This window comes from Armigeres subalbatus, chromosome 1 (genome assembly GCF_024139115.2).
Source record: "Armigeres subalbatus isolate Guangzhou_Male chromosome 1, GZ_Asu_2, whole genome shotgun sequence".
NCBI lineage: Eukaryota > Metazoa > Arthropoda > Insecta > Diptera > Culicidae > Armigeres > Armigeres subalbatus.
In genome coordinates, this window is record NC_085139.1 from 65,222,905 (window position 1) to 65,247,370 (window position 24,466).

Sequence of the window (24,466 nt, forward strand, 5' to 3'; positions counted from 1 at the left end):
TTCAATCAGTAGGCAAGCATCGAGAACTTGATTTAATTCAAAAGAGAAACGGCAACCTTTCAACAAAGAAAGATGGAAAAAATTGGCAGAATTTTCGGAAAAAACAGCCCACGGACGAACTTGATAGAGTTCTGGACTATAATAGGAACACTCACTGAGAAGAAGTACCACAGGAAAGAGAACAATGTTCTCATGGAAGACCAACATCTCGCGGAGAGCTCCTTGGATCTGCATTTCGGGGAGTGCCGATCGGTCGATGCGACAGCGAACTACGACATATACCGTTTTCACTCAAATTCCGAACACTCCCTTTTATATGGCCGTTTTGGCTTCATTCGTGTGATTCTTTCCATAGAATCTTGCATTGGTTTGTAATATTGATCCTGAGTGGGGGAAACCGATGAAAATGTTTGTTTAAGTTCGCTAAAATGCTAGTGTTTGGAATATGAGTCATGTTCGGGATTTGAGTCAAAACGTGGAATAGAATTTTGCTCTTGAAAAAGCCAAAATCAGCACCTGGGAGTGATCAGATTAGCAATGGTATGCTTCGACATCTACAACCAAGCGTAGTAGAGCGTCTGATAAAGGATTTTAATGCCCAATGGCGGTGAGGTGCACCAGTCGATGATATAAAGGTAATAAAAGTGGTGGCCATGCCGAAGCAAGAAAAGGATCATCAACGCTGGAAGGTAGACCATTCTTGCTGGTACCAACTGATACGAAAGTGATTAATCCCGCAGTTCAAGAGGGGTTGAAGAACGAACTGGAGAAATCAAATACGTCCTCTGACAATTATTCGGCTTCCGTGAAGGATTTTCGACGAACACCTGTGTGACTTACATGATTAACAAATTCAAGCAAAATAAACGAAAAAAATATTAAGCTCGTTTAGTGGAATGTATTAAACCGTCTAAGACGAATTAAGTATTGTCCATTTAATTCCACCAGTTAAAAAATATTAATAAAAATTAACTGGTGGAATTAAATGGACAGTACTTAATTCGTCTTAGACGGTGTAAAATAAACGAGTTGACAGAAAAAAAAAAATGTGGACCTCATCAATGCTTTTCGCAAAGTTATGGTTGAAAAGTTGGTACAAACTATGCACAACAAAGGAATAGCGTTGTGGCTATAACACTAATTTATTGCTCCTTTTTTGTCAGACATCAAGTTTTATACTAGAAAGTCGTTATTATTTATGTATGTTTTCGTTAATTTATCATTCAACACTAAACACATTCCCCTACTTTGACTCATTTTCCACAGGTCCCAATTTAGGGCATGGAGGCTCACGGAAATTTCTCGGATAAATCATCCCATGCTGATGAACTGCTCGCTTTGTCAAATAAGCCAGAAAGGCTTCGATGGTATCCTCTTCCAGCGGAGGCCCTATTCCAGGAAACGGTGGCATCCTGCAACTGTATTCCACCATTATGTCAGCACTTCTAGTCAACGATCGCCGGCGTGCCAATTCCAGGCATTTTACATTCAACGGATCCGTCTGGGTGGAAACTTCTGGGGCAGCGTCAGCTTCCCTTCCTGAATCTGCTTCTTCTTCCTCAACTACTTCAACCACTGGCTGTAACTCTGGCTCAACAGTTGAGGCTTCCTTTTCAATGTCCTCATGCTTCGCATTTTTGTCGTCCACTTGAATCGGTCGAATAGTTTCCCTCCGCGCTGTCGGTTCCTTTTGAACCAACCCGAGAATCATATTTTCCGATATCTGAGCATCCAGGAGGTTGTTGTCAACCTCTATCCCGCTAGCTTGAAAAATCGAAGTTATTTCCCGGCTACGATCTCTCCTTAGTTCGTCATGATTCTCCCCTGTCGCTTTGAAGCTTTCACCAACGAAAAAGTGATATAACTCGTTCAGATCCTTCACCTCCAACTCTTTCTTCTCTGCCTCCACTAAAAATTCACGAAGTGTGTTAAAATCATGTGCACTGATGTTGCTTTCTTCCAAGCTCTTCTTCTCGACAAAACTAGTAATCGAATGGACCGAAAGCTCGCATTCCCCATCGATGATTGCTTCATCAACCATGCAGATGATACGTGAAAGGACCTCGTTTGCAATGCGAGTTGAAGAGGAGTAAATCGAACTCATCCGAGAGCGCACTGAGGCTGGTATTGAGTAGCTTGAATGACGACGCCCACTACCACCAGCCTCGTGATCTTCGTCGTCACTCATGTCTGGCTCTGGACTACGTTCCAGCTTTTGAGCACCTCGTAGATCATAGCTGTCATTAGAGTAGCCCGCAACCGAACCTTCGTCCTCCAGAGATGTTTCCTCGATGTAGTTGAACGAACGGTCACGACTGGCAGTTTTGGAAAACAGATAGAGCAGAAGCCACGGAGGGCCCATGTCTTTGAGCAGTTGCAAACGCTCGGCTTCCATCAGTTTTTCAAAATCGTATTCCGGAAGACTTTCTTTGAGATCCTCCAAACGCTGAGTACGCTCTTTGGCACGATCTAATTTTTCCTCCGAAATGCTTACGGAGCTCAACTGCTGTTTCAGTTTATCGTCGTGAAGCTCGCCCAGTAATACAATGACACTCTCAAAATCCGGTGCCCGTCGCACTACTTCGTAAGGGTCGGTTTCATCTCCGACGAACTTAAAGTCCGAATCCAACCGGGAAGGGACATCCGATTTTTCCGAAAAGCGATCTTCAGTGGAAAACATTTCGCCATCGCCGGTCGAGTGGACGGACGAAGGCACGTCCAGACCCTACAGGGAGAGGAAGAGAGAAACCGATTTATGATGAAAACTCGAAGCGAACAAAAGACAAACAATGTCCCAACTTGATAAACTCGATTATCATCGCTCGTTGCACTTACCATGATGCTCTTGTACTTGTCGATGATGGCGTTTTTGAATGAAATTGTTGATAAAACTTTCGGCAGCTCCGGCATCGGTTTTATCTGCTCCAGTTGACCGCCGTCTCTGCGAAGCGTAAGTTTCAGGCGAGTATGGGAGGCGGATAGGGAACGAGAAAAAAAGAAAAATTTGTCGTTATTCAATTTGTCCCGGGTTGGCCTTGGCGGAGCACAGTGAGAACCATTTTGTCCAGGTTATATGATGATAATACTTTTTTTTTTTTTTTTTTTTTTTTTTTTGAAGGTTTACTGGCGGGACTCTGAATAGAGTAGAAACCTCTGCACCAGGCCTTTGATGATACCGTTGCATAATTCCTTTCGAAGCAGTTTGCCAGCCGTACACGGAACATGTCGTCCAAGAAGACGCTGTTGCAACTGAATCAGAGGGAATTACGTTCATAAATAGTCAGACAGGTCTCATGCTAACTAACATCGTTATAGTTTAAAGTCATTTTTGTCATTTTCTTGTCAGAATCAAACTATTTTGTCAGTTTTTATGCTATTTAGACGTCTATTGTCATTGTACGCGCTCAAAATCGACCGAAGCAGTTTATTCGACTCACATGGAACATGTTTCCAATGCTTCATCGTAGAAACTGAGCCGGAAGTTTTTTTTTATCAAGTATAAGAAAGTGTTCAATCCCCGATTTATAAAAAATGAAGTGTTAATAACTTTTGAAGCAGTTTCCCAGCCGTACAAGGATCATGTCGTCCATTAAGACACTGTTGAACTGGCTCAAAAGACATTACATTTACAACTCTAATAGATACTCTTTCCCATTATCTCATTCCTAATCACATACATTTTTTTTTAATCTTTCGTTTATTTTGGAGGCTCAATTGCCGAATCATATATATTTATCTGTACGATGTCATTCTTGTCCTTATGGTCAGAAGGTATGAAGTATGCGTTTCTTGAATTACTTTGTTTGCCTAAATTATTGGTTCATCCTGTGTCAATACTATCAAACGCAATGTTAGTTATGTCTTGTAAAAAGTGGAAACTGTTCGTGCATTTAGTCTTTTTTATTGTTATTCCTTTGTCAAGGTATTACTATTTTTATGTTCTAATAAGTAGCTTGATCGTTTCCAAACTAACTGTATTTATCTATCATGTACTAATGATCAGTTATGAGTCAGCTATAGGATTCACTTTTCGGTGGTAAAGTAAAGCTTCATCACGCCTATTCCCTATCTATTAGTAAAAATTGTCGAGAATGAAGCCGTCATAAGATTGTTCATATACCATCATTATAATGTGTGGTATTTTTTATTATTGCTCTTCGAAGTGAGGCATAACAAAATAAAACTGGCACCACGTTCCTAGTTTTGAAAAAACTTCTACTCAGTGAATCCAGCAGTCAATTCCCTACGAATGTCTTGAATACTTTGTTTTTTAATAAATACCTAGCTAGCTAAATGTAAGCGTGGCTACGACTCATCGTCACAGAGAACGCATCAGAAAAGTATTGCCGAAAAGAAGAGAACTCACATCATTATCACTGATGAAAAAGGCCTCTGCCTGACTGCACTACCATTCAAGGCTCCAAGACACGATGTCCGTTGGATTACATGCATATGCCGTAAATTAGTGCGTCAATGCCAGATATGTAACGCGGCACCAAACAAAAATAGTCAACATGTGATACCACCACGACAGGATATGTCTTTGGTTGCCATATCAGTGCTAATGGCGTAAGCCGACCCACCGCGGCAAGGTAACATATCCGAGGGGAAGGAGGTTATATGATGATAATACTAGATATTTAATAAATGGCGTGTTAATCATTACAATGTTAGTTCAATTCTAGTCAATATATCAATAGGTGTCAAACTTGAATCTTTTTTCAATGATTTCAAAGGGTTTATTTATAATCGGTACACTAATCTAATTTTAAAACCTAAATAAATCAAAGAAGCAAGAAAATTATTACGGCTTGACTATACTGTCGCGATTCGCATAAGAGTCCCTTGTCGATTTTTGACGATTTTTAATTTCTTCCAGAAATAAGCTTAAAATGACCTCATCTTAAAGAAAACTAATAAAATTATTAGTTTTTGATAATTGGCTAGAAATTTGAAAATCAAAACCCACTTGTTTTGTCCCATCTTGCTATTTATTCGCATAACAGTAACATTCCAGATTTTAATAAACTTTTGCACAAAACATAAATATATTTATGGTTCATTTAATAGTCCCATAGCAATGTATACAGATAAAGAATATTATGCCAAACTTTCAGATCTTTCATCCATTCACATTGGTTCATCATCATGGGCGAGGTCACGCACGGTAAGCCATTGGTACTCACGAGTACTTATAAGAACTAATGGGAGCTTATTAGGGCTAACAGACACTTACGTGAACAGAAGAGCACACATTTTTACTTAACCCTCTAAGCACCGGGACGAACGGATTTTTTTCAAATGGCTCGCATTCAGCACCTGATCGTCGGAATTCCTCGCGGTTTCGTTTGTGCTCAATGGGAATAGCTATATTTTTGGTCCGAGTTATTGCTAAAAATAAGTGTGCGCGGGGGTGTTTTTTCCTAGAATTCAAACATCTCTTCAATATTCTGGAGGTGTTCATGCCCAAAATTTATCAAATCAACCATCAAACGAAACCGAAAATATATTTGTAAAGATTTTTAGTCGATTCCGATGGTTTTACCATTCGAGTAGGGCAGTATTGACTGAATTCAGGGCCGCATTCAGGGGTTACAATGGTAGAGTATGGGCTAAAAAATCAATTACAATAAAATTTGCATGAGGTAATAAGCATGCGGCTGCACAAATTTTACAAATCAGGAGTTTTAAATATTTAATTTTCAATTGAAATTGACCTTCTGAAATTCTTATCAGGGCCGGATTTAGGGGTCGAAATGGGGGTGACCAGGGGCCATATCACCAATTGCAATGAAACTGGGCATGCGACTGCTCAAACATCATGAAAACCCATCAGGAGCACAAAGAACTTGAAAGAACAAAGAATTTGAAATTGACCTTCTGAAATTTTGACCAGGGCCGGATTCAGGGGTGAAAATATGGAGAGCAGGGGCCATATCACCAATAGCAATGAAACTGGGCATGCGACTGCTCAAACATCATGGAAACCCATCAGGAGCTCAAAGAAATCTGTTTCAAATGGAAATTGATCTTCTGAAATTTCAACCAGGACCGGATTTAGGAGTGAAAATGGGGAGGGCAGGGGCCATATCACCAATAGCAATGAAACTGGGCAGTGGGCATGCGACTGCTCAAACTTCATGAAAACACGTCAGGATATCAAAGAACTCTGTTTGAATTTGGAAATGACCTTCTGAAATTTCTACCAGGGCCGGATTCAAGGGTGAAAATATGGAGAGCGGGCGATATCACCACTAGCAATGAAACTGGACATGCGACTGCTCAAACATCATGAAAACACATCAGGAGCTCAAAGTATTCTGTTTGAGCTTGAAACTGCTCTTATAGAAATTTCAGGAATTTCTCCGGAAAATCCTCCAGGAAGTTCCTCCGGGAATTCCTCAAAAAGTTCCTCCAAGAATTCCTCCGGAAGTTCCCCCAAGAATTCCTCCGGAAGTTCCTCCAGTAATTCCTCCGGAAGTTCCTCCAGTAATTCCTTCGGAAGTTCCTCCAGGAATTCCGCTGAAAGTTCCTCTAGGAATTCCTCCGGAAGTTCTTTTAGGAAATCCTCCGGAAGTTCCTGCAAGAATTTCTCCGAAAGTTCCTCCGGGAATTCCTTCGAAAGTTCCTTCAGCAATTTTCTCGGAAATTCCTCCAGGAATTCATTCGGAAATTCTTCCAGGAATTCATTCGAAAGCTCCACCAGGAAATCCTATGGAAGTTCCTCCAGGAATTCATCCGGAAGTTCCTCCAGGAAATCCTACGAAAGTTAATTCATGAATTCCTCGTGAAGTTCCGCCATGAATTCCTCCGGAAGTTCCTCCAGGAATTCCTCCGGAAGTTCCTCCAGGAATTCCTCCGGAAGTTCCTCCAGGAATTCCTCCGGAAGTTCCTCCAGGAATTCCTCCGGAAGTTCCTCCAGGAATTCCTCCGGAAGTTCCTCCAAGAATTCCTCCGGAAGTTCCTCCAGGAATTCCTCCGGAAGTTCCTCCAGGAATTCCTCCGGAAGTTCCTCCAGGAATTCCTCCGGAAGTTCCTCCAGGAATTCCTCCGGAAGTTCCTCCAGGAATTCCTCCGGAAGTTCCTCCAGGAATTCCTCCGGAAGTTCCTCCAGGAATTCCTCCGGAAGTTCCTCCAGGAATTCCTGCGGAAGTTCCTCAAGGAATTCCTCCGGAAGTTCCTCCAAGAATTCCTCCGGAAGTTCCTTCAGGAATTCCTCCGGAAGTTCCTCCAGGAATTCCTCCGGAAGTTCCTCCAGGAATTCCTCCGGAAGTTCCTCCAGGAATTCCTCCGGAAGTTCCTCCAGGAATTCCTCCGGAAGTTCCTCCAGGAATTCCTCCGGAAGTTCCTCCAGGAATTCCTCCGGAAGTTCCTCCAGGAATTCCTCCGGAAGTTCCTCCAGGAATTCCTCCGGAAGTTCCTCCAGGAATTCCTTCGGAAGTTCCTCCAGGAAGTCCTCCGAAAGATCTTCCAGGAATTCCTCCGAATGTTTCTCCAGGAATTCCTCCGGAAGTTCCTCCAGGAATTCCTCCGGAAGTTCCTCCAGGAATTCCTCCGGAAGTTCCTCCAGGAATTCCTCCGGAAGTTCCTCCAGGAATTCCTCCGGAAGTTCCTCCAGGAATTCCTCCGGAAGTTCCTCCAGGAATTCCTCCGGAAGTTCCTCCAGGAATTCCTCCGGAAGTTCCTCCAGGAATTCCTCCGGAAGTTCCTCCAGGAATTCCTCCGGAAGTTCCTCCAGGAATTCCTCCGAAAGTTCCTCCAGGAATTCCTCCGGAAGTTCCTCCAGGAATTCCTCCGGAAGTTCCTCCAGGAATTCCTCCGGAAGTTCCTCCAGGAATTCCTCCGGAAGTTCCTCCAGGAATTCCTCCGGAAGTTCCTCCAGGAATTCCTCCGGAAGTTCCTCCAGGAATTCCTCCGAAGTTCCTCCAGGAATTCCTCCGGAAGTTCCTCCAGGAATTCCTCCGGAAGTTCCTCCAGGAATTCCTCCGGAAGTTCCTCCAGGAATTCCTCCGGAAGTTCCTCCAGGAATTCCTCCGGAAGTTCCTCCAGGAATTCCTCCGGAAGTTCCTCCAGGAATTCCTTCGGAATTCCTTCGGAAATTCCAACAGAAATTCCTTCGGAAGCTCCACCAGGAATTCCTTCGGAAGTTCCGAAGGAATTCTTCGGAAGTTCCGCCGGGAATTCCCTAGGAAGTTCATCCGGGAATTCCTTCGGAAGTTCCTCCAGGAATCCTTCGGAAGTTCCACCCGGAATTCCTTTGGAAGTTCCATCAGGAATTGCTTCGGAAGTTCCACCAGGAATTGCTTAGAAAGTTCCACCAGGAATTGCTTCGGAAGTTCCACCAGGAATTCCTTCGGAAGTTCCACCAGGAACTCCTTCGGAAGATCCACCAAGAATTCCTTCGGAAGTTCCACCAGGAATTCCTTCGGAAGTTCCACCAGGAATTCCTTCGGAAGTTCTACCAGGAATTCCTTCGGAGGTTCCTCCAGGAATTTCTTCGGAAGTTCCACCAGGAATCTCTCTATCCGGTCAAATGACCCGTTCGACCAAATGACCTATCCGGCCAAATGAATTTTTTCGGAAGCTCCACCAGGAGTTCCTTCGGAAGTTCCGAAGGAATTCTTCGGAAGTTCCGCCGGGAATTCCTTAGGAAGTTCCTCCGGGAATTCCTTCGGAAGTTCCTCCAGGAATCCTTCGGAAGTTCCACCAGGAATTCCTTTGAAAGTTCCATCAGGAATTGCTTCGGAAGTTCCACAAGGAATTGCTTAGGAAGTTCCACCAGGAATTGCTTCGGAAGTTCCACCAGGAATTCCTTCGGAAGTTCCACCAGGAATTCCTTCGGAAGATCCACCAGGAATTCTTTCGGAAGTTCCACCAGGAATTCCTTCGGAAGTTCTACCGGGAATTCCTTCGGAGGTTCCTCCAGGAATTCCTTCGGAAGTTCCACCAGGAATCTCTCTATCCGGTCAAATGACCCGTTCGACCAAATGACCTATCCGGCCAAATGATCTATTCAGCCACATTACCTGTTCGGCTAAATGACCTATTCGGACAAATGACCTATTCGGACAAATGACCTGTTCAGCCAAATGACCTATTCGGCCGAATAAACTGTGGCTAAATGACCTATTTGGTCAAATGAACCCGTTCGGTCAAATGACCTTTTTTTTCAAATGTTTTCCAAATGACAAATTCGGCCGAATAAATTATTCGGCCAAATTACCTATTCGGCCAACTGACCTATCCCGCCAAAAGACCTATTCGGTCAAATGACCTATTCGGCTAAATGACCTGTTCGGCTAAATGGCATTTCCGGCCAAATGACCTAATCGGCAAAATGACCTATTTGGCAAAATGACCTAATCGGCAAAATGACAAAATCGACCTGATGACCTATTCGGCCAAAAGACCTATTCGGCCAAAAGACCTATTAGGCCAAATGGCCTATTCAGTCAAATGACCTAATCAGCAAAATAACCTATTTGGCCAAATGACCTAATCGGTTAAATGACCTATGCGGCCAAATGACCTGTTCGGCTAAATGCCCTATTCGACCAAATGACCTATTCGGCTTAACGACCTATTCGGACAAATGACCTGTACGGCTAAATGACCTATGCGGCCAAATGACCCATTCAGAAAAATGACCTATTTGGCCAAATAACCTATTCTGTCAAATGACTTATTCAGCCAAATGACTTTTTCGGCCAACTGACCTATCCCGCCAAGAGACCTATTCGGTCAACTGACCTGTTCGGCTAAATGACCTGCTCGGCTAAATGGCACTTTCGTACAAATGACCTAATGTGCAAAATGACCCTTTCGGTCAAATGACCTATTCGGCCAAATGACCTGTTCGGCTTGATGACCTATTCGGCCACATGACCTATCCGGTCAAATTATCCGTTCAGCCAAATGACCTTTTCGGCTAAATAACCTTTTCGGCTAAATAACCTATTCGGCCGAATGACCTATTCGGTCAAATATCCTATTCGGCCAAATAACCTATCCGGCCAGATGACCTATTCGGTCAAACGACCCATTCCACCGAATGACCTATTCGACCAAATGACCTGTTAGGTCAAACGACCAATTCGGCCAAATTACTTCCGGCCAGAAAGGTTTCGGATTTTTTGCTGAAAAAGACTATTAAGGCTGAATAAACAGTTTATACTTAATAATAAAGAAGAAATAAGAAATAGGAAGTGATAAATGAGAGGTAAGGCGATTACAAAACATGATAATAGAGAAAAGAGAATGAAACAGGTGCGAAATGAACAGTGAGAAACGTCTCACTTCTTACTCCTCATTCCTCACTTTTTACTTCTTGTTTCTCCATTTCCCCATGATAAGAGAGATTTGAGAAAAAGGAAGTGAGACGTCTTACAGATGCAGAATTTTCTACGACTTCTCAGAAGTGCCGAAGGATATTTTGAAATTGTAATTATGAAAAAATAGCAATCGGAATCGTTTTGGTAGGTCGTGAACTACAGAACAAAGACTGAGATGCAAAGCTGAAAAGGGACGAACCTCAGATTTAGCTCAAAACTATGCTTCAATTAATAAAATAAAGCAAGTGATATTTTTTCATTCGCTATGAATGACAATTTTGGTCGCTCTTTTATAAAATAATCCATGTTCCACCCTACCCAAACACAACCAATACTGTCATGCACACACTTTCTCCGGTAGCCAAAGCAACAACCCGAACAAAAAATAATAATAAAACTAGCTAAACATATACACTTACAAAACCTTCCTGCCATCGACGAATGTTTGCACTGAGCCGCAATCGAGTCGGGCCACGGCCAGGAAGCATTCCTTAAACATCCACAGTGGAATCGGCGCGGGGCCACCCTCCGGTTCCTCCGTCAACAGTTCGCAAATCATTTCGGCTGACCGGGGCAGGCTCTGTGTGACAACAGAAAAAGACACTTCTCAGCGTCGGGCGAGACGCATGAATGATCAACGGAGACTTACGTCACTCAGCAGCCCAATGAAGACGGCCACAATCTTGAGCCAGTGCAAGTGGGACCAGTCCAGCATCCGCAGCAGCGACAGGATGTTCAATAGTTCGTCCTGTGCGGAGGAGAAGTGCATGAAATCGTTAGACTAGAGCAAATGGCGATGGCAAACAGTTTTCTGGCAGAGATAAAGTTTTGCTTTCGACAGCCAGTTGGTCGGTCGGTCGGTCGGTCGGCCAGCAGGCGGTTAGTGAATGCTAAGAATCGTAACGACACCTACTTCCGGCAGGCACAGCCCTTGCCACGTTTCCTGCAGTATCCGTTTCTGCACAAAGTAGCCTTTGCCGAGCTGAAATGAGGTTGGAAGTGAAATGGAAGAAAAGCAACGATGAGAAATAAAAGCCGATTCAATTTGCTCACAGAAAGGAAACAGGAAATTTCATAACAAATGCCGATGGGATGCAGGCTCGATCCGAATTGTGGCTTCCGATCTTTTAAAATCTTCGTTAATTGCTAATTAAAAAGGATAAAATTCAATGAACCGAACAGGGGCGAGCGAATTACATGTATAGCTCACAAAGTTATGAGTAATAAGCAGAAACAGATTATTGCATTGCTTTATTTATGCTTTCATATGAATCGCACCAACCAACGCATTGACTGTGTGAGCTTTTAAAATCTTTGAAAAGTTACCTTAATGCGAATGCGTGATTAGGTCCTCTACTATGCAAGTTTGAAGGAAAATCATTTCAGGAATCTTCCAAAGTTATAAAAAATCGCGCAATTTTCGCCTTATCACGCCGTTTCCCTTCCTGCACTACATCAAGCCTAGCATGCATCCCCCAACAGCAGGCGACGTAAATAATTACCTGATCGATTAAAACCCTCAGGACGCCGGACGAGAGCCGTCCCCTTTTCGGCTCCGGTTCGTACCGTGGCTTCACCGGTGGCGTCCGCTCCAGGTCCAAACATCGAAAGTAAGCGGCGGACCAGCGCAATAAATCAAACGGCTGTGTACGGATGACAGCTGGGCGCGCGCATTGGATTGGGTGGCGCCGGATAAATGGGGGGGGGGGAGGTAGAAAGTTCGTTGAAAGCAGAAAATCTCGAAACAGAAGGTGCGAAAACTGTTCCCACGGTTACAATTTTACCTACCTTTGGCATAAACTTTGAGCACGTTGTTAAAGTTTTCCGGTATTACAATCTGTTCCGGGCAGTATATTTCCGACAACAGGACCATCTTGGTCACGGGGAAAAACTTTACGACCCAAACTTCTGAACGTACTTACGGTGGGCGTGAGGTTCGAACTGGCCCCGCAGTTTGAATATTGGTCTGGATTCGATTGAATTCAATTCGATACTGACGATCCCTCGTTATCGATACATCAGTTGTTGAGGCAGTCGGGGCGATATTTTGGATTGCTACGGTTTTGTGTTTTATTGTTTTTGCACGCAACATGCAATTGCCAGACGGCGAGTGCGCGCGGACGTTCGATAGGGTACAATTGCCATGGGTACTGGCTTTTGTTGTAGGGTTGTTGCCATCCTAACATATTTTAGGTTTGCTAGTAAGAGTCATGCCATGACGAAGCGCCGAACGGACAAAGATACAGAAGGTCGATTGGAGATTATCTATGAGGGGGTTGGATGCGAAGGCATAGAAATGTTATTTTTATTAGTTTCTAAATTAAGAACTGCAATGCTTCAGCAGGAATGTTAAAAAAACTAACCGAGGGAACCGAAAGGGGGAAAATCAATTGTTCATGATCAAACTTTTGTAAAAACAATAGGTACAAATGATCAAAATGAAATTAATAATGTGTGCTAGCTGGGCGTTATTTCATTTGATTTCGATCACCTAAAATAATAAAAAAAATATTTATAATATATTTGATGTTTTTTTTTCACTTACCCATGTGGAGACGTGGAAAAACTATGTTACCTTATTCTTCAATTGTTATGAGTGGTTACAATAATTATAATCATAATTGTGATTAGTATAAGTAGTTATTTTATCATTGGATTAACGGGATTGGTCTCAAAAGAAATTATCTATGAAATGATGAGTTAACATCCGAGAAAAGCTCATCCAGCATACCGTCGTGCGGAGCTTCTTTTTACACATGGGGAGCTATTTTGGACATTTAAAAAAACGAAAAACGAGGCCAATTTTTTGTGCAAATCCCAATATTGCCCTAGTCTGTTAAAGGCTAAATGATAACTTTCTGTCTCAAATTTGGTGTTTTTTTTCATTACAAATCATTAAAAAAAACTCAAAGGTGCAGCCCAAACGGGTTGTACGCAAAGGTGACGTTGAACTACGTAGTTGTATGTAATGTACACTGCCGTCATACGCATATTTGTCCCATGTTTGCTGGGATTCCCTATATACATGGGACAATTATGCGTATAACGGCAGTACAGGTTTTCGACTTTTCTGTGCGATGAGACAAGCAAGCGTTTTTCAAGTCCAGTGTGAATCAGCTTTCGTTGTTTATCCTGTGCTCCTGAGATCGAGTGAACATTACGAGCCCTGATGATGTATATAATTTTCAAACCAACATTTGAATTAAGAATAAATACGAGTAAGAATTGTTCGATAATTGTATCTCGATTGGAATCATTGGTAAATACTACTATTGAACTTATTTTCATATACAGGGGGTGGCCAAAATAATTAGGATAGGCAAATTTTGGGTAAAATTAGATGTGCTGTAACTACCTTAGTTATCATCCGATTTTGACAATTTAGGCATGCCCGAACTAGAAAATTAATCCAGTTTGACGGTATGTCCATGGAACCGACTATGGCCACCGGATTCCGGAGATATTCTGGGTTTTCCGGAGGTAGGTTCAAAGCCGTAAATTTGAGGTGGATATTAGGAGAAGTTGTGGTTAAAAATTGAATAATATTAGTAACCACAAATGAAGTAGGGCTCTTGCTGATTGGAACCATATTTTGAGATTTGGAATCGGACCAGAATCAAGTGAGATATGGCCATTTCTCTAAAATCGGTTCCGATCGATACTTATCAAAGGGGTCAGGCCCCAACTTCATTTGAATCTCGCTTTTTCATAGATGGTTCACTATGATTTTATTCTAGAAGGCCTCTAATGTGTCAAAAATGAAAAACTAATTGAATAAACGGATCATGGAGTCGCTGGGATGTCCCCGGGGAACCTGTGGAAGGGGACATTTTAGTTTTACCTCCAAAACCAGTCATTCGACGGCTGTTTTTTCATGGTTTTCTATCAGGAAGCGAAGAATGAATATAAAATGGCCAATTGACAGTTCTGACCGCTTCCAGGACCTACGGATTGGCCCGGGGGAACCTGTGGAAGGTGACATTTAAGTTTTACCACCAAAACCAGTCATACGAAGGCTCTTTTTTCATGGTTTCCGATCAGGAAGCGAAGTATGAATATAAAATGGTCTATTGACGACTCTGACCGCTTCCATGATCTACGGATTGGCCCCGGGGAACCTGTGGAAGGGGACATTTTAGTTTTACCACCAAAACCAGTCGTTCGACGGCTCTTTTTTTCATGGTTTTCGATCAGGAAGCGAAGTATGAATATAAAATAATCAATTGACGGTTTTGACCGCTTCCAGAATCTACGGATTGTCCCCGGGGAACCTGTGAATGGGAACATTTAAGTTTTAGCACCAAAATCAGCCATTCGACGGCTCTTTTTTCATGGTTTTCGATCAGGAAGCGAAGTATGAATATAAAATGGTCCATTGACGGCTCTGACCGCTTCCAGGATCTACGGATTGGCCCCGGGGAGCTTGTGGAAGGGGACATTTTAGTTTTACCACCAAAATCAGTCATTCGACGGCTCTTTTTTCATGGTTTCCGATCAGGAAGCGAAGTATGAATATTAAATAATCAAATGACGGCTCTGACCGCTTCCAGGATCTACAGATTGGCCCAGGGGACCTGTTGAAGGGGACATTTTAGTTTTACTACCAAAACCAGTCGTTCGACGGCTCTTTTTTCTTGGTTTTTTATCAGGAAGCGAAGTATGAATATAAAATGGTCAATTTACGGTTCTGACCGCTTCCAGGACCTACGGATTGGCCCCGGGGAACCTGTGGAAGGGGACATTTTAGTTTTAGCATCAAACCCAGTCATTCGAAGGCTCTTTTCCCATGGATTTCGACAAGGAAGCGAAATATGAATAAAAAATGACTATTGATGGCTTTGACCGCTTCCAGAACCTACTGATTGCCCCCGAGGAACCTGTGAATGAGGACATTATAGTTTTAGCACTAAATCCAGTAATTCGATTTTCGATCAGGAAGCGAAGTTTGAATATAAAATGGATCATTGACGGCTCTGACCGCTTCCAGGATCTACGGATTGGCCCCAGGGAACCTGTGGAAGGAACATTTTAGTTTACCACCAAAACCAGTCGTTCGACGGCTCTTTTTTCTTGGTTTTTTATCAGGAAGCGAAGTATGAATATAAAATGGTCAATTTACGGTTCTGACCGCTTCCAGGACCTACGGATTGGCCCCGGGGAACCTGTGGAAGCGGACATTTTAGTTTTAGCATCAAACCCAGTCATTCGAAGGCTCTTTTTCCGTGGATTTCGACCAGGACCTACTGATTGCAGGACCTTCCGCTTCCAGGACCTACTGATTGCCAACGAGGAACCTGTGAATGAGGACATTTTAGTTTTAGCACTGAAACCAGTCATTCTATTTTTGATCAGGAAGCGAAGTATGAATATGAAATGGTCCATTGACGGCTCTGACCGCTTCCAAGACCCACGGATTGCTCCTGGAGAATCTGTGTAAGGAGACATTTTATTTTAAGCATCGTAACCAGTCATTCGAAGGCTCTTTTCTAGTGGTTTCGATTAGGAATCGAGAAATGAATATAAAAGGGACCATTGAGGGCTCTGACCGCTTTCTGGACCTACAGATTGGCCCAGGAAACCTGTGGAAGGGGACATTTTAGTTTTAGCACCAAAACTGGTCATACAACGGCTCTTTTTTCATGGCTTTGGATCAGGAAGCGAAGTATGAAGTAGCCAGGTTCCCTGTGAGCTATCCGTAGGTCCAGAAAACGGTCAGAGCCGTCAATGTTCCATTTCTTGTTCATACTTCACATTCTGATTGAAATCCATGAAAAAAGAGCCGTCCAATGATTGGTTTTTGTGCTAAAACTAAAATGTCCCTTCCACAGTTCCCCGGGGGCAATCCGTAAGTCCTGGAAGCGGTCAGATCCATTAATAGTCCAATTTATACTTATACTTCGCTTTGTGATCAAAAATCACAAAAAAGAAAGCCGCCGAGTCATTGGTTTTGGTGCTGCAACTTAAATGTTCCTTTCCACTGGTTTTCCGGGGGGAATCTGTGGTCCTGAGAGCGGTCCGAGTCATCAATGGTCAATTTTATATTCATACTTTGCTTATATTAAAGAAGAGCTGTCGAATGATTGATTTTGGTGTAAAAACTAAAATGTCCCCTTCCACAGGTTCCTCGGGGGCAACCAGTAGGTCCTGGAAGCGGTCAAAGCTGTCAATGGTCCTTTTATATTTATACTTTGCTTCCTGATCGAAAACCTATAGAAAGAGCCGTCGAATAACTGATTTTAGTGCTAATACTTATATGTTCCCTTCCACAGGTTCCCCGGGGGCAATCCTAGGGTCCTGGAAGCGGTCAGAGGCGTCAATGATCCAATTTATTTTCGTACTTCGCTTCCTGATCGACAACCATGAATGATGAGCTTTCGAAAGGCTGGTTTTGGTGCTAAAACTAAAATGTCCCCTTCCACAGGTTACTCGGGGCCAATCCGTAGATCCTGGAATCGGTCAGAGCCGTCAATTGACCATTTTATATTCATACTTCGCTTCCTGATCGAAAACCATGAAAAAAGAGCCGTCGAACGACTGGTTTTGGTGGTAAAACTAAAATGTTCCCTTCCACAGGTTCCCCAGGGCCAATCCGTAGATCCTGGAAGCGGTCAGAACCGTAAATTGACCATTTTATATTCATACTTCGCTTCCTGATCGAAAACCAAGAAAAAAGAGCCGTCGAACGACTGATCTTGGTGGTAAAACTAAAATGTCCCCTTCAACAGGTTCCCCGGGGCTAATCCGTAGATCCTGGAGGCGGTCAGAGCCGTCAATTGATTATTTTATATTCATACTTCGCTTCCTGATCGGAAACCATGAAAAAAGGGCCGTCGAACGACTGGTTTTGGTGGTAAAACTAAAATGTCCCCTTCAACAGGTTCCCCGGGGCCAATCCGTAGATCCTGGAAGCGGTCAGAGCCGTCAATGGACCATTTTATATTCATACTTCGCTTCCTGATCGAAAACCATGAAAAAAGAGCCGTCGAATGACTGATTTTGGTGCTAAAACTTAAATGTCCCCATTCACAGGTTCCCCGGGGACATCCCAGCGACTCCATGATCCGTTTATTCAATTGGTTTTTCATTCTTGACACATTAGAGGCCTTCTAGAATAAAATCATAGTGGACCATCTATCAAAAAGCGAGATTCAAATGAAGTTGTGGCCTGACCCCTTTGATAAGTATCGATCGGAACCGATTTTAAAGAAATGGCCATATCTCACTTGATTCTGGTCCGATTCCAAATCTCAATATATGGTTCCAAGTGGATAAAAGAAGTTTGCAATATAAAAATTTTAGGAGTCAGATTCTATAAAAGTTGGTATTTAACGGTTGTTGCAAATTATGATGCATTGATTGCTCATATCAAGGGGATGATGCAAAAACATAGGATTAGAAATATAAACCTTCACGAGAGATGTCAAATATTGAATACCTTCATATTATCCAAGCTTTGGTACGTTGCCCAAGTATTTCCACCACTCAATAGGCACATTGCGGAAATTAAAAAGTTTTGTGGACAGTTCATTTGGAATGGTTTGATTTTTAGGGTAGAACGAAACCAGTTATATTTAGATTATCTTAAAGGAGGCTTACGCCTAATTGACCCAGAGGCCAAAATGAAATCTCTTTTTATCAAAAATTTGCTTTATAATGAAGATATTAATGGAGAATTTATTGAAGAGAATTATTTATTGGAGTTCAGATTTACCGCAAAGATTGTCAAAAAAAGTAGAGAATGGATATCAGAAGCCGTGAGTATCAAAACACGATTGCGGTTAAATTCCACAAAATTGTTGTATAGTCATTTTGTGGACTTAAATAATTGTGTTCCGAAGGTTGAAGAAAATATTCAAATTGATTGGTTAACACTGTGGGAAAATATTAATCTCAATTTTCTTTCTTTGAATGATCGTTCCAAAATGTTTTGTTTCGTGAACAACTTGATTGCTACGCAAGAGAAACTTTCAGCCTACAACGTTCGAAATACCTCACCGGTATGCAGAAAATGTGGAGTAATTGACAATATTTCACATAGACTCAAAATTTGTCCAAATGCTAAAAGGTTGTGGGAGTGGTGCAGTCAGATCATTAGAACGCGAATGCGTATTCATGTAAATGATTTAGAAGATATTGTTACACGAAAAATATGTTTGAGGTCACAAAAACAGAAAGCTGCATTGTGGTTGACAGTTCGACTAATTTCATACAATTTAGCTAGTGCAGATCCCAGTATTTTTGTTTTTAAAAAACAACTTCGAGAGATACGATGGAATAATCGGAACGTTTTTGTAAAAGAATTTGGCAATAATTTAAACATTTGTTGAAAAGGCTCAAAAGATGCAGGCAATAGTATGTAATCATATTCATGTACTCCAAGTATGTACTCTAGTTTTTAAATTGTTATTACTTCAATAAAAAAAAAAAAAAAAAAAAAAAAACAACACATCTAATTTTATCCTAAATTTGCCTATCCTAATTATTTTGACCATCCCCTGTATAACACTAAAACACAATGCCAAACATCCGATTGAACTTCATTGTTGACAATAAATTGGTATTAGATAGGTTTATATTAAAATGATAATTTTTTGGATAGTTTTGTGTTAATTATCAAACAATTCCAAAATTTGAAAAGTTATCGTCGATGACAACTCGCCTACTTTCACACCTGAGAAGTTATCAAATGATATTTCCAATAATTATCGTATGAGAATGGTTCAGCACAACCCTGGCTGATAGTGTACCGCTACAACCATTACCGACGCAAACTGGAGCAGAGACTAAACACCCCCACTAAGTCAGTTTAAGACCCCGGTAGCTTATTACAGTAAAGCCCATCGTAAAAGCTGGACTGTCAACGGCGTTTGGTGGTCATCCTATGGAGGAAGTCAGAGTAGACACGACAATGCAGCTTCAAAGCTTATTGATAATAATTATTATTCCTTCACGTGAGGTGCGTCGGACTTTGCGTTTACTCCAGCAGACACCTAGGAATCAGCGAAAACGAGCTGAAGAAAGTTTCCCAATACGCATCCACTGCAACAGCGAAGAAGATTCCGAGCCCCTCTACAGTAGGGTGCCAATGGAATGTATGGGAAAAAATTTGTCGTTGAATTTCAAAAAAACAACATTGCTAACAAGTTTCATTACCCCAAAATATGACCCCATGCAAAATTTGAGCTTATCCAGACATGATTTAGGGGTGCCTAAAATTCATCAAAGTATTGAAATTTTTACCCATGGAAATTTTCCCAAAGGGCGACCAAAGGAAAAGTCGAAAATCGAATTTTTGTTTTTGATGCCAAATGACTTGAAAATGCATGAAACGTCGAGATATAATGTGTCTTTAAAAAAAAAAGATTTTTTTTTGTTTTTTGATGCCAAAGGACTCCAACTTGTTCTCCGGTTTACACTTCTTGCATTTTCATGGGTAAAAATTTCAAAACTTTGATGAATTTTAGCCACCCCTAAATCATGTCCGATTGAGCTAAAATTTTGCACAGGGGGATATTTTTTGGCTACGAAAAAGTTTTCGTATCGTCCGGTGTTAAAATTCGATGAAAAAAATGTCCCAAAAATGTTCTTAGAGAAAAAAAACGATTTTTTTCAAAAAACAAAAGAAATTGAGGTTACATCAGATCTCGACGTTTCATGCATTTTTAAGTAATTTGGCATCAAAAACAAAATTCGATTTTGCCCCCCCCCCCGCCATTGGGAAAATTTTCATGAGACAAATTTCAAAACTTTGATGAATTAAAGGCACCCCTAAATCATGTCCGATTGAGCTCAAATTTTGCATGGGGTTATATTTTGGGGTAATGAAACTTGTGAGCAATAGTGCTGTCCAATGAGAGCTTGAAGTAGCTCGAAGTTTCTCCTTGTCCTGCTCATGCCCATTTGTTGACAAAAAAGAACGAGCAGGACGGGAACAACTTCGAGCTACTTAGAGCTGCTCATTGGACAGCACTAATGTCGTTTTTTAAAATTCAAAAATTTCATTTTCATTAGCACCTTACTCTACAGGCATCAATAGCGAGAAGCTGCTGTCAAACGCCCCCAAGCTTTCGAGAGAATACGCGCGTGTAAGTTAGCAGTCACGAACTGCATCAGTTAAAAGCCTTGTAAGTTGCATTAATATGACCTCTATACTGGCTTGAGGTCTCCAGTTATCCTTTCGAACAAAGGTGCAGAAATCGGAGATGGCGAGATCGATTCTTGATCCAATCTAGGGTGTTTTCGGGTGGGAAACATTCTCGACACACAGGGCATAGTGTATCCATTGACTTTCACATTGACTTTGACAAGATACATACTAATGGAAAGAAGCTTAAAGCTTAGAAGCTTAGAAAGCTTTCAATTAATATTGCGGATCTTTTTAAAATTTTCCATTTTGCGGATTCCGCTATGTTCTTCCGCAGCTGTCAAAGTTCTACCGCAAACCTGAAAATCTTCAATACACTGAAACAAAAATTTATTATTTGGCGTTCTCATCGAATAAAATGCGATGTCTGTAAAAATAACCGCGTAAAAAATGACTTCAGTGTACATCGGGTATGAAGCGTTGACTCTTCCCTGATCGAATGGCCCAAGAAAATTGAAGATCTATGGAGAAACGGCTGAGATATTAACGACCAAAGTCTATCAAATTTCGTGACGTTTTTCGATTTTTTGCAATCGTGAAGTAGGGACAGGGCAGGTATTTTCGTCTGTTCGTCATAGTCTCGAAAACCAATAAAAAAGACGCTTTTTTGTAAAACTCATACATACCAAATTGTAAGCTCAGGAGAAACGTTCTGCTATAGTGGAGTTCTAGCAATTGTACGTTGCTTTCGTTGGTTTTAGCCCCTACGACGAAGGACGGAAAAACCTGCCGTGTCCCTATACCCCAATATAGAAAAGACAGACGTAGTTCTACGTCGAAAATAAAAAATTCAAAGTAGCCCCCGGAATCAAAAAAAGCCCCGTACGACGGTAGCTATGGTTTTTACAAGTTCCAACACTCACTCATTCTGTTATAATTATGAACTAAGTTCAAGAGCCTGACGACCCCTCCCCACGGTCACTGCGAGTTAGGGAGCCTGTCTAAGACGCGGTGGGGATTGGCAGTGGGCTCTGTTAAACCCTCAAGAAAAGCTCCATGAGTTCACAAGCAGGCCCTATCAAAGCGACCACTCGCCGTTAAAAGCGCCCAAACCCAACAAAAGGGGCAACTGGTACATCAGAATCAATACCAGTGAGATCCTGATTATGGCATTCTGGCCACGTGTTAACGGATCTTGTCTTGGATGTAGTAATGCTGTTAAAATGAGGACTGGCAGTCTGACATTCTACTCTCTTAGTACACTGACACTGAGTGGCACTGATTTGAAGCGGCGAGTGGGCCTTGTAGCACGCTGTCCAATCCTGCCACCCGGTTGCCTTCTTGGTGGGACTAGGTTCAGATGCCCTTTCCTGACTTGCGCCTTCCTGACTTCCTTGAACACGAGAGTGTCAACCCTCGCATGACCTCCCTGCATGTCCCATGGCTTGTATAGATAATCATGGGATCGCGTAAGGCAGCTACTCAGTAGAATTGGGCAGTAGTAACAAGCGGGACCCAATCTAAATGAGTACTTCCAACAAAATACATGTGAGGAAGCAGTAGCGGGTGAGGCGGGGAACCCCTTCGCCCAAAGGTGTTTGGTGAGGTCTCGTCCCAAATAGGGTAGAGACAGGAGAGACGGAGGCATCAACCAGCAGCACCGAAGTCTCCGTGGAGGACGTGACAGATAGCACGGCCGTCAGTACTCTCGACGGGTCACCCAGCATGCGGGTGTTCGTCGTGAAACTCGATGAAATCTGAAACACAGCTTGCTGGTATTCCGCGATGCTGTTTGAGTAGCAAGACAGGAGCAGCAAGTACTCGTCAGGCGGGTGGCTGGAAGGGAGAAGGTTAACAACGGCATGCAGACCGAGGCGTTCTCCTTCCCAGAAGGACCAGAAGGCCTTGCGGTCTAACGAAATTATCACTGCGCCTGGTTAGAAACGCCTCAGGCAGCAAACAGACGGCGGCGTAGAACGCATCGCCAAGCGACGAGCGACCACCAAGTCGAAACGTCGAGTGGTAGATGCAGTTGGTGGTGCGGTGAATCCTGAGACGCCTCGACCCGAGAAAGCGACTTCTCGGTCAAAAAAAGGTGAAGGCACTAACAAAGCGCAAGTCGTCGTGCCTAAGGTGCCATAGGCAGTTGGTTATTATGGCTAAGCGGAAGTCGGACGCATCCCGACCCGCAAAGAAGAAAATAATGGACAGGAGTGAGGTCCTGAAATCGATACGGGCAGCCGAAAGTCTTTCGGCACTGGGCGAGGACGTGCGAAGCATCAGACACACCAAGGCCGAGGAACTGATCTTGGTGCTGAAACGTGGAGCGCAGGCAAGCGGTTCGGCTTTCAAGCAGCTGGCTCAGAAGGTTCTGGGTGACGGCATCGTGGTGAGGTAGTTGGATGCGGAAATGTTCCTGAAGTGTAAACAACTGGATGAGGTCATGGATGCAGACGACATCGCCTGTGCCGTAAAGTCGCAATGCGGTATCGAGGTGGAGAAGACCTCTGTACGCCTAAAGGGTGGACCATTCGGCACGCAGGTAGCCTATTTTACCATGTCGTTATAACCACAGAATTCTGCGAATAGCTGTCCATTTTCGCTCATTTCTCCGAGACCATGGCGTCCCATAATGCGTCCCATAATTGGCAAATTGTGCCAATTCATCCTGCGGCGACCCTAGGTTGGTGGTTCCTGTTCCGCTCCTACCTCAGCTACGAGGCAGGCCCTTTCATGTCTCCTATTTCTGAGGTGCCGCAGAAGCATCAACCCCCGACACTCCTGCCAGTCATAGCGAGACTTTCGTGTCCCCTACTTCTGAGGTGCCGCAGAGGTATCTGCCCCCCGACACTCCTGCCAGGCCTAGCGAGACTTCACTCAATCCGTCCCTGGCAGCCGGATCACACTACTGCCTAAGCAGCCACTCTGACCACACGTACCATGCGAGTCTGACTTGTGTGCTCGCTCATACATTCAGTCCCAATCGCTTGCACCACTTGTGCACCACTCTCTTGACATTCAGTCTCTCACTCAGTGGGGGTTGTAATACCCCCATCTCCCATTTATATCCACTCTGTGCACCTCCTGTGCATCGTTTGGGCGTGGAACACCCGGCACGTCACGCGTGCCTAACACTCACCTACCCGGGCTTTGATGCTGCCAATAGGTCTTTGCAGGCAGCACCCCCCTATTGGTATTTCAAAGCCCAGATAGTCCTCAGTCAGTGTGGTGCACCACTTACCTTACATGTCTCCAATTTCTGAGGTGCCGCAGAAGCATCAACCCCCCGACACTCCTGCCAGTCGTAGCGAGACTTTCGTGTCCCCTACTTCTGAGGTGCCGCAGAGGTATCTGCCCCTGACACTCCTGCCAGGCCTCACCAGACTTCAGTCATTCTAACACTACCGACCATGCGTACCATGCGAGTGTTACTTGTGTGCTCACCCATACACTCGGTCCCACACTCTGTGGGGGTATTACGAGTAATACCCCAACTCCCATTCGCTTGCACCACATGTGGCCACTTGGGGGTGTATGGGTACCACCCACTGCCACCCGCTTGCCGTGGCAGCAGCCCTCACTCTGCGGAACCTCCACAGGCTCCGTCAATGACCTGGCTAATTGTTTCACCCCCAGGTCATTCATCCCCTCGGCACGGGTCGCCTGACACCTTGGGATTCGGGGTTAGGGACGCCATATTGTAAGCATATGCGGTATTTCGAAAAATTTCGTTTCAGGTGGTTCGAAACGAAATTCCGCGGAATTTCGCGGAATTTGAGCATGGCGAAATCTGATTTCTTCATTTCGTTTCGTTTCGTAAAATTACAAAAATTTCGCTAGAAAAAACCAGCTTCTAACGAAATTTAACGGAATTTCGCGGAATTTCGAAATAAATTTAAACTTAAACCATACTTTATATTATCAAAAATTTTGGCTGCGCCGCTGAACTAAACCATAAAACTATTTTTAAAACTTTAGTTATACATTTTTTTCTATTACGCTCACTTCTTCTTCTTCAATGGTTATACATCCCAACTGGAACTTGATCTAC

The 24,466-nt window shown here is 43.1% G+C and overlaps 2 protein-coding genes across 2 annotated transcripts in view; one reads left to right on the top strand and one right to left on the bottom strand.

Annotated features, from left to right (window-relative positions):
• The window catches only part of LOC134226509 (uncharacterized), a 952,521-nt gene that overhangs the window by 314,978 nt on the left and 613,077 nt on the right, over nt 1-24,466 (top strand). The window lies entirely within an intron of this gene.
• Nucleotides 1,131-12,378, bottom strand: LOC134226503 (uncharacterized). The gene is made up of 7 exons (XM_062707322.1): nt 12,120-12,378; nt 11,834-11,991; nt 11,245-11,313; nt 10,981-11,079; nt 10,751-10,911; nt 2,836-2,941; nt 1,131-2,725 (listed from the first exon to the last, which is right to left on the bottom strand). The coding sequence occupies exons 1-7, from the start codon at nt 12,202-12,204 to the stop codon at nt 1,244-1,246; spliced, it is 2,160 nt and encodes a 719-aa protein (XP_062563306.1). The 5' UTR covers nt 12,205-12,378; the 3' UTR covers nt 1,131-1,243.

Excerpts from the sequence above, each read along its gene's own strand:
- LOC134226503 (XM_062707322.1), bottom strand. The coding sequence starts at position 12,204 with ATGGTCCTGTTGTCGGAAATATACTGCCCGGAACAGATTGTAATACCG. Across the intron at positions 11,080-11,244 it reads AAGGGCTGTGCCTGCCGGAA|GACGAACTATTGAACATCCT; the intron begins GTAGGTGTCGTT and ends TCCTCCGCACAG. Across the intron at positions 2,942-10,750 it reads GTCGATGGCAGGAAGGTTTT|AGACGGCGGTCAACTGGAGC; the intron begins GTAAGTGTATAT and ends TACGCTTCGCAG.